This window comes from Brassica napus, chromosome A9 (assembly GCF_020379485.1).
Source record: "Brassica napus cultivar Da-Ae chromosome A9, Da-Ae, whole genome shotgun sequence".
NCBI classification, from domain to species: domain Eukaryota; kingdom Viridiplantae; phylum Streptophyta; class Magnoliopsida; order Brassicales; family Brassicaceae; genus Brassica; species Brassica napus.
Genome location: NC_063442.1, coordinates 32,564,838 through 32,575,315, shown reverse-complemented (window position 1 = coordinate 32,575,315; position 10,478 = coordinate 32,564,838). Strand labels below are relative to the sequence as shown.

The 10,478-nt window shown below is 33.0% G+C and overlaps 2 protein-coding genes across 2 annotated transcripts; both read left to right on the top strand.

The window, feature by feature from the left end:
- Positions 1-269: 269 nt before the first annotated feature.
- LOC106405708 (putative F-box/LRR-repeat/kelch-repeat protein At1g11620) lies at positions 270-2,889 on the top strand. Its single transcript, XM_048741024.1, has one exon. The coding sequence runs from the start codon at positions 270-272 to the stop codon at positions 1,359-1,361; it is 1,092 nt and encodes a 363-aa protein (XP_048596981.1). The 3' UTR covers positions 1,362-2,889.
- A 988-nt stretch (positions 2,890-3,877) lies between these two features.
- LOC106415692 (BTB/POZ domain-containing protein At3g50780) lies at positions 3,878-5,147 on the top strand. The gene has a single exon (XM_048741023.1). The coding sequence runs from the start codon at positions 3,893-3,895 to the stop codon at positions 4,880-4,882; it is 990 nt and encodes a 329-aa protein (XP_048596980.1). The 5' UTR covers positions 3,878-3,892; the 3' UTR covers positions 4,883-5,147.
- The last annotated feature ends 5,331 nt before the right edge of the window (positions 5,148-10,478 follow it).

Below are 10,478 nucleotides of genomic sequence, written 5' to 3'. Positions count from 1 at the left end.
TGCTGAAGATTTAACAATATTTATTTATTTATTTTTTGTAACTATTTTTATGTATTTTTATTATTTTATTTTAAAGATATAATCTAATTTGGATATTCAATTTTATTTCCTTTTTTAAAAGATATCAAATTTCAAATACTCAATCACTATTGGTTGGTGAACCTAGAGGTTCACCATAGGGGGTGAACCCAAGTATTTCTCATATGTATGTTACGGTTATAAACCATGTGAGCATCTTACCTCTCTTTTGACAACCAGGTTCCACGACTATGGCACTGAAGCTACCATATGATTTGGAAGAGGAAATTCTCGCCAGAGTTCCATGGAAATATTTTGCAACGTTGAGATGTGTATGTAAGCTTTGGAATAGTCTTATATTGGAAGAGAGACTCAACAAGAAGAACTTGTCGTTTCACATGCACAGCTATAGTGGTGAGCATCGGTTTATACTCAAAGACACTGGTCCTACGATTTCTGCCGTGGGCATTGAGGAGCAGAAAAACGTGGTCGATCCTCCGTCCTTGATCGTCCAAGACTTTACCCTTATAAAAGCTCGAACATGTAATCCTGTTAGGGTGTACAAGACTGTTCATTGCGACGGTTTGTTGTTGTGTGTCATGGACAACCAGCTTGTGGTTAGGAACCCGTTACTGAAGGAAACAACCTGGATCAAATGCGGTAGTGACTTTCACCAACGAGATGATGCTTACAGCCTTGGATACCTCAGCCACTGTGATTACAGGATCTTAAGGTTTCGTTGTGCTAGTAATTCCAGAAATAGACCTTCAAGGGTCGAGGTCTGTGAAGTTGCATCCAAGACATGGAAGGTTATAGATAACATCAGTTTTGATTGGTTCCTTAGCGTGCCGTTGTCGATCCTCTCTCTGAGAGGAACTCCTTATTGTATAGGTCTTCGAGAAGATCATACAGCTTTTGTACAAAGCTATGATTTTTACAAAGAAAGGTTTCAGCCCATAGATGACTTGCCATTCAGCTATGATGAGTTGAATCCTATTGCACTAGAGATTTATAAAGGAGATAGGCTTTCGGTGTTGGAGCAATGTCACAAAACAAGGAAGATATGCATATGGGTGAAGCATTGGCTCATGCTTACTTCTTGGACCAAATTGGTGGTCGTGGACATACCAGAGTTTCCGCTTATATATCCACGTCTTGCCCTCCTTTCTACAAATTATTATTTCGACAAAAACAATAGGCTTGTTATAACTTGTAATGATACTGACATGAAGGGTCTATCTATTATCAGAGTCATCAACGACAAGGAGTTCCAAGTAATTAAAGCAGATGAAGGGGAATGTGGTTTTCCTTTTTTTATGCAGCTACGTTCCAAGCTTTGTTAGGCTTCCAGGGTTTTCGAAGCAAGACACAAGTCGGATTCGCTGGAGAAAACGTAGATTCAACTAGTTTACGTATATACGTATTTTTTCCTTTCATGTGATTTGTTTCTTTCTCTTTGATTTGGACTATTAAACCATGCATGCATCTTTGTTATTTGGAAAGTGTCGAAAACAAAAAAAAAGTGTTAAATTTTGTTTTACTTGCTCTATACGTAAAATACGTGATTTTGTTAACCTTACTTTCTTTTAGTTACTTTTTGAGATTTATGGTAGAACAAAACTTAGGTTCACTCTTAAATTCACCTCCCCTATTATTACCAATCAAAATGCTACATAGATTAATAATAAAATACATTATTTTTTTTAAAAAAAATCTAAAATAATTGAAAAAAATAATGACGCTCATTTTAATGACGCTAATGCCACTAACTAAACTCTAAATCTTTAAATCTAAATCCTAAATTTTAAATCTAAACCCTAAACCCTAAATTTTAAACCCAAAATCTAAACCCTAAACTCAAACCGTAAACTCTAAACCCAAACCCTAGACCTTAAACTAAAACTCTAGATCCTAAACCCAAACCTAGACTCTAAACCTAAATCTTAAACCCTAAAGAAACAACATCAACGTTAACCCAAACCTTTAGGATATAGGAATTGGGTTCAAGGTTTACGACTTGAGTTTAGGGTGTAGGGATTAGGTTTGGATATATGGTTTGAGTTTATAGTCTATAATTTGGGTTTAGGATATATGGTTTGGGTTTAGGGTTTACGGCTTGGGTTTAGGGTTTAGGATTTGGGTTAGGATATAGGGTTTGGGTTTAGGATTTACGGTTTGGGTTTAGGATTTAGGATTTGGGTTTAAGATTTAGGGTTTAGGGTATAAATTTAAAGTTTAGGGTTTAGTTAGTGGTGTTAGCATCATTAAAATTGACGTTTTTATTTTTTTTTTAATTATTTCAGATTTTTTTAAATAAAATTAATCTATTTTATTATTAATCTAGGTAGCATTTTTATTGTTAATAAGAAGATAGATGAATTTAAAGGTTCACTCTAGGGGTAAACGTAAGTCTTGTTCTTTATGTTATACTAGGACATGCGCTTTGCGCGTAGTGAATTTATATGAAAATTATTTAAGAATTATCGTATGGAAAAATAAAGTTTATATTCTTTGATCGAATTAAAATTTTTTATCCTTAAGCAAGTTTTTAAAAACTTTTTGTTAATTACATAATTTATTTACTGATGAACTTATCCCATTTTTTAAAATATTTTAGGTCAAAAAATCACTTTTCGCATCAGAACCTAACGGTTAGACCAAAGAATTACAGGCCTACTATTTTGTTATAATAAAAATATGTCAGCTCAATTTTAAATTATGATTTAGCAATTTAAAATTTAATTATTGTTATGAGAACTTTGCGTTCACTGTCAATCCTATCCATCTTCAATATTTTTCTCATTTTTGCATCGTTTTTTTATTTTGGTTATTGCTCGATATAAATATTGATTTTTGAGTTTATTCTTATTTCGTTATATTGTTTTGGCCTGAGATTTAGAAAATGTTTAAGATTTGCGCCTTGTGCAGAATAAATATTTTATATTTATTACTTATTTTATATTTTTTGCATATTATGAAATTATAAAATAATAATTATATATTAAATAACTACTATTATGTAATAAATTGGCATACGCATATAAATCAACGACCGCTCTTGTTTATTCGCAATCATTTTACGATAAATAAATTAAACCAATCAATTTTATCTATCGTGTATGATATATAATTAAATTTAAATGATACTAACATAGATATATAGTTTGGATATTTATTAAATGAGGTTTCTACTCAAATGATTTATGATTATTTGCATTTTGTGTAACAAAATTTTACACCAACGATTTTTTTATGTGGAATGTTTAGTGGTTTCAGTAATTTATAATCATTTTAAAAAGACAATGAAGATTTCAAAATTAAAATATTAACTTTTCAAGATGTATTCAAACTAAATATTAAAATATAAGTATGTATTTTCATATGATGTATAGTTTAATTTAAACGAAATTAAATTTATATATATATATATTAACATAAACACCTGTTAAAATAAATTTATTTATTCATTTGATTTTATAATCATTGTATCTTACTATAGAAAAAAATTTAAACCTTGATCACAAAAGTTTATGTGAAACTTTTAACAATTTTATTAATTTATACTCGTTTTGAAAAATTCAAAATACAACATGTACAAGAAAATCTAAAATTTATTATATGGTTAATGTAATTGTGTGATTTATTTTAATAAAAATAATTAAACAAAAATGATAGAAAGTATACAAATTGTTAGCAGATCTTTATTATTTAAAATCATTAATTGCAATATATATCTTAATCACATTAGGTAATTCTGTAGGTTTTATTGAAGGAAAAAATATATAATAATTTAATTTGATATATGAATGGTGTATAATGATCATACTATCTAGGTATATAATATAACATTCTCTAGTAATTTAGATTTGGGCTTATGTACTGTAAAGACATGAATCAAAGGCTTATGAGACAGAGCGCGACCAGAGTCCTCCGTGTCCTTAAGGTTGCGGAGCTTCTTGGCTTCGGTTCTTGTGTTCAGTCTTGTTTGGATTATTTAGAAGCTGTGCCTTGGGTTGGTGAAGAGGAAGAGGAGAAAGTGATCTCGTCGATACTTAGGTTGAAGACAGAAGGTGTTAGTGTTGTGACTACTCCTGTCCTCAAAAGAGTTGCTTCCTCTTCTGTGGATCCGCCTAAAGAGACGCTCTCACGCATCATCGAGCTTGTGTTGAGAAGCAAAGAGGAGAAGAGCCGTCGCGAGATGAAGTCTATAGTCCTGAAGCTTCTCAGGGAACAGAACGGGAACAATGTAGCTGAGAATTTCAACGAGACGATCTACTCCTCTTGCCAGAGATGTTTAGACACGGTCTTGTCTCTGTTCAGACAGGACGAGAGTGATGCTAAACAGATAGGTGTGGAAGCTGATAACCTCACGTGGCTGCTTGATGTGTTAGCGGAAAGACAAGCTGCAAAGGAGTTTTCAGTCACGTGGGCTAACCAAACGGAGCTAGCTTTGTTACACGAGAAGCTTCCTTTGGTGTCTCGTTACCATATAAGCCGTGTGACGTCTCGGCTCTTCGTAGGGATAGGGAGAGGAGAACTGTTGCCTTCGAAAGACACTAGGCTTTTGCTGTTGACCACGTGGCTGCAGCCTTTGTTCAAGGACTATAACTGGCTGCAGCACGGTTGCAGATCGTTCGATGGGAAGCTTGTGGAGGAAGGGATAGGGAGGACGATACTGACGTTGCCGCTGGAAGATCAGCAGAGGATTTTGATGTCTTGGCTTGGGAGTTTCTTGAATGGTGGAGATGGTTGTCCGAATCTGCAGAGAGCTTTTGAGGTTTGGTGGAGGAGATCGTTTGTTAGACCTTACTCAGATCGTCAGGGTAGTGGGGTGTCTCAGACGGATTCTACTTCAAAAGAGTGATGGTTTTGTGAAGGCTGAGTAAAGCTTTGTTAGATTTGTACAGTGAATAACCTTAGCTGTGGAAACTGGAAAGTGTTTGGTTTTGCTGATCTTTGATTTCCGGTTTGGTTGGTTTCTGGTTTTGGTTTTGGTTTTAGTGGTTGAGTTTTTTTTGTTTCCTTCATGTTTTTGTATTTTTCCATTTTTCATGAAAGTATAATGTTACTGGATGTATATTTCTGATTACAAAAAAAATTATATATTTCTGATTCCATTTCTCTACCAATTTTAATGTTTGGCTTGTACCACGTATGGGCCTCTAACTATGGGCTTCAGTTGCGAAGGCTTGAGATCCTTGAACATTAAAGAGGCTTAGGATATTAGTATGAAGATCACGAGAAACTGGATTAGACAAGTAAAATTAGCTTGATGCATCTTATCATAGAATCTAGAGTTTGAGTAAAATGAGTTGTATTTTTATATGTTCTTATAAATATTTTTTTGATGTACGATTTTGGTTGTAAGTTTAATAATATTTTATTATTCATTTATAGTTTTTCTAAAAACAAGATACAAATGTTTTAGTTATTTTGTATGTAAAGTCGAGAAATGAAATTGTGCTTTAAAAAATGAGCAATTTAGGCCAAAACATAAAAAGATCGCTATATTAGCGAAACACCAAAGACCAAAAGCTTAGGAGGACGTGGCAGCCAAAGACGAGTGAAAACTGAAAAAGACAAGCTTACCCTTGACGCTTTATGACTCTTCTTTTCGGCTGTAGGTTTCTAGGATTTTATTTCTCACACAATATATTTACCTAGATTTGGCAAGATAACATAAAGATCTCGTTTACATTATAAGAAATTGCATCGGTAAACACAGTGTCTTCAAGATAACTCCGACGCAAACAGCTGATTATGTGTTTCAACACTATCATATCCAATTCAATAACCAACTTGTTTACTGTAAAGTAAATAAATTGTGAAATAAGTTAGTATTTCACTAAGTAATTCTAGATTTAGGTATTGTAACACTTTTAGACGGATAAGATAAAGTTTAACCCGCGTGGGATGTATTTAGGTTAAATATTAATTTAATCGTGGTAAATATGGTAGTTGATTTGACATTGAATTGCGTGGTAATCTTGAAATAACACAACATATCTGAAAATGTAAACATGTGAAATGTGTTCGCCGAAGGATCACATGCAGCAGGTGCAAGGGCATTGGACATAACAAGACCACTTGCAAGAACCCAATATTATATTAGAGCCTAAACCCTAACACCTTATATGAATATAAGCTCTAAACCCTTAGGAGACTCTAAACCATAAACCCTTATATACTATAAACCCTAAACCCTTATATTACCCTATACCCTCACCTATTCGTAAACCCTAAACCCTAGACCCTTAGGAGACTATAAACCTAAACCCATATATAACCTAAACCCTAAACCCTTTTATGACAATAAACCCTTTTCTGAATCTAAAACCTAAACCCTTTTATGATTATAAACCCTAACCCCACCAGTCCAAATATAAGGCTAAATGCGTAGTCGTACAAGCTATCGCGAGGCTTGGATGAACAATATGTTTTGTAGCCTGTTAATCAAGTTCTTAGCCGGAAAAGTTTATATTAATACTGTTTATGTATATATATTCGTTGGAAATGTCAAATCGTTAGACAGCTAATATAATATATACACGGTTAGAAAATGAGTTACTTGAGATAAAAAATTGACTTGTTGATAATGTCAAGTTATTAAACATCTAATATAATATGTACATAGTTAACAAGTAAGTTATTTGGGATAAACATGTTTGCATTATGTATATCACATTCTTTGGTACCATAAGAATCAAGATCATAGTTATGACATATGAAATGAACATACAAATATTGTCTAGGTACATCTGTTCGTTGGTACATATCAAATTGTTGGACAGATAATATAATACTTACACCTTTAGAAAATAGGTTACTTGAGATAACACATTAAGTATCCTGACTAATAATTTTTTAATCGTCTATTACTTTTGGTTTGTGACAATGCATCAAAAAAAATTGTAGCCGTCTAACACAACATACATTACAGTTTCCTTCTTTATAACACGTATAAATGAAATGATTTCTGTCTATGTACTGGTTCTTTCAACTAGCTTTGGCATCTACGTAGAATAGTATCCGGTTAAAATTTATATTGTCTCGAACATATATGTAAATATCTATCCAACAAGAGTAACATCTAGTAGCTTCTTCCACCAGGAGCACTTTAATCATAACCACCATCAAAACACAACCTCCTCCGCACTTTAATCACAACACCATTATTTCTGAGAAAATCATCTACTCCAAATTGAGAAAGCTCGGACAATCTGTATCGGGATCGAGCCAAAGAATTTATTAGCGGACAGATTTAAAGTGACGACATAAGGAAATCACAAGAAGATTTGAGAACTTTACCGTAAAGATCGTTTCCTTAAAATCTAGTGATTGTAAACTGCAACAGAGCTTGGAGACTCATGAAACTGACCGAAATTTGCATAGATTGGATCTGAAGAGAGGGAATGTGATTCTCTTGCATGTTCTAGCAGGAAAAACTAGTGCACTTGCTTGCAAAATCGATGAATCTGATGAGTTAGATGGAAACAAAGTTTATTTGGAAAGATGAATGAGAATTAATGAAACAGAAAGTTTATTTGGAGAGATGAAAGAGGAAAATGTGAACTGATTTTGAAACTCAAACAAATAATAAGAGTTAGATGACATTATAATATCTTAGACAATCTTGTGTGCAGAGGATAAAATCTTACAAAATCTTGGAAGATTTTGCCTATAAATAACAGTAGTCTACATGACTGTGTGAGTAGGGGTAACAAAGTCCAAAAACATCACATTTGTTTGAGAAATAGTTGAATTTGGTAGATCACTAAATACACCAAACTTCTTTGGTTGAGCACTAATTTTTCTTAAAAATCTTTGTAAACCATAATTGAAAGAGATTTGTGTTTCAAAAGCAAAATTGGCTTTGTAATACTTTATAACTTAAAATTACTATATCAAATGACAAAACAAATAACAAAATCACTGAAGTATGGGCATTAAGTTCATATCTCTTCGGATGGAAAGTGTAACACCAAAGAAAAAACAACCATGTTAGTTACATAATTGTTCATTGTTCTATACGCAAAGACCATGTTATTTTCACATGCTTCAATAAATAGATGATTTTAGTTACATTGGAACATAATGCTTCAATAAATTTTGCTAACATCAACAATTAATTTGTTTATAATGGGTACAAATTGGCCTTGTTAATTTTATTCGTATTCTTCTATAAATTTTGAACATTAATGAAAGGAAAAATTTAAAAATAAGATACAAAGTAAAAGACTACAGTGTAAACTTTTAAAATTAATCAAAAGAAAATGTTTTGAAGATTGCTCATGAATTTTGGGCTTGTTCATGAGTTTAATGTCTCTCTTATTGTTTGATTAACTGATGTGATGCAACTTCAACTTGGATATCTTCATTTGATTTCAAATATAAGGGATTCATGGGTATTAAGATTGTCTGGTTTCCTTTGTTTTGTTTGCCTTAAAAATGACAAAAATTGTGCACTACACCTCTTCACATTTTCACCTATTACTTGTTGTTGTAGTTATTAGGTTGATTTACCCTTTTTAAAAACTAGTATCCATGTCAAATTCAAGCGCATAAATTATTAAGATGTACATCCCAATTAAGATACATAAACTGGTCCAAAGCCCACATAAAGACTGAAACATTATTTTTTCCCTACACAATTACTTAGTTTGGATTTTGATGTTCATGAGGTTCATCGTGGTTGTCATCACTTTCAAAGCTGGTTTGGCGATGGCCAAAAGCATAATTCGAACTGCTAAGAAAGAGAAAAGTTTCATTATTGGTGACAAGATGGTAACCAAGGCTATCTAGAACACTGCTCCCATCATTTTGTCGGTTGCTGCCAACGATGGTATGATTCGATTCCTTATCATCTTCTTTCATGTTTATTTTTGTAGGATCTTCTGAGGCTTATGTTGCTTAGGCAACTGAGCATAATGTCTCATGCCTTCAGTATCCTCTTATCACTCATGTACTCATCAATCATCTCCCATCTTTCAAATCACTCCAAAATCAGTATGACCTCTGTCAAGCTTCTCACTTGACTCAGCATCAAACACTCTTCTTCTTCTTCTTCTTCTTCTTCTTCTTCTTCTTCTTCTTCTTCTTCTTCTTCTTCTTCTTCTTCTTCTTCTTCTTCTTCTTCTTCTTCCTGAGAACCCACCCCAAATCTGATACCTCATTCACACCAACACCCACTTCATTTATCACTACACACCTTCTCCACAATATTACGCTTTAACCCTACGACTCCTCCACCACCAACGATCATCACTTCTTTCCCAACAAAAAACACATCTCCACCATTATCGTTTTTCAAACTTTCTTTCACTTTAACTTTGGTATCCACAAGTATTGGCCGAATGAAACCGTTCCAGCTAGACTTCGCAGAACCATCCCCAAAAAGCTCTTGTGAAATCTTGCAAGCAGCTCCAAAACCAACATGTTTTCTGAATCTTTGTCACCTTCTCCAAATATCTTCTTCTTCTTATTCACATAGTCTATTTGCGCCATCTTCAAACATTGAACCGACAATCTCTTTAGGTCTCTCAACCAGTTATGGACCATTTTTCTTCTCCTCAACATGGTTCCCAACTCAGCCCGAAATGTTAGCTACCACTCTATTTCTCGAGGCAGCTCAAACGGGAGCGGCTTCTTCAGGTGGTTTATTGCTTCACGAGTTAGGCATAGTTTGATCAAAATATCACAAATACATAACATTAACTTTGAAAAATAAAAAAAACCCACTTAAGTCTAAAAATTATAAATAATTTATATAAGATTTTTTTTATAAATAGCTTCAAAGTTTAAAGTATATTTAATTTTGTATAATTATAAATATTTTATTATTTATATTTAGTAAGATATATGTTTATTAAAGATATGATAAGCAAAAAAGGTTTATGTATTTATATAAATTAGAAACAATCATCACAAAAGTCTTAAATGGATAAGATGAAGAAGTATAGTAGTGTATATAATTTCCAGTTTGTAATAATATTTCAAAAAGTTACTTTAATCTAATGGTTAATGTGCCTATTTAAATGGGTATTAAGGCATGGGTCCGAGTTCTGAAATGGACATATTATTTTAAAAAAATATTAGATCACAACGAAGTCAATTATGTGGATTTATGCACGTTTTAAAAAGTTCAGATAGTTTTTTTTTCTCTGGTTAATTATGTTATTACAAATTATGAGAAATATTATATAGACGATATTACAGCCACGCCTGACTGCATCACCCTGCCCTATGAGATTGGTACTCCTTGCGTCTTGCTGAAGATCTCTTGAAAGCATTTTCTTTAATTTTCTGCATAATTCGCCTTCTCCGAGAATTGAAACCCATACCTCTTCTTATTGAAATTGCGTTGGACCTGGGTGTAGAAATATTTAAACCTTGACCACTAGGCCACTAGATTTTTTTTGTGAATTATAATTGAGCTGAGGTCGTATTTGGTACTGATCATT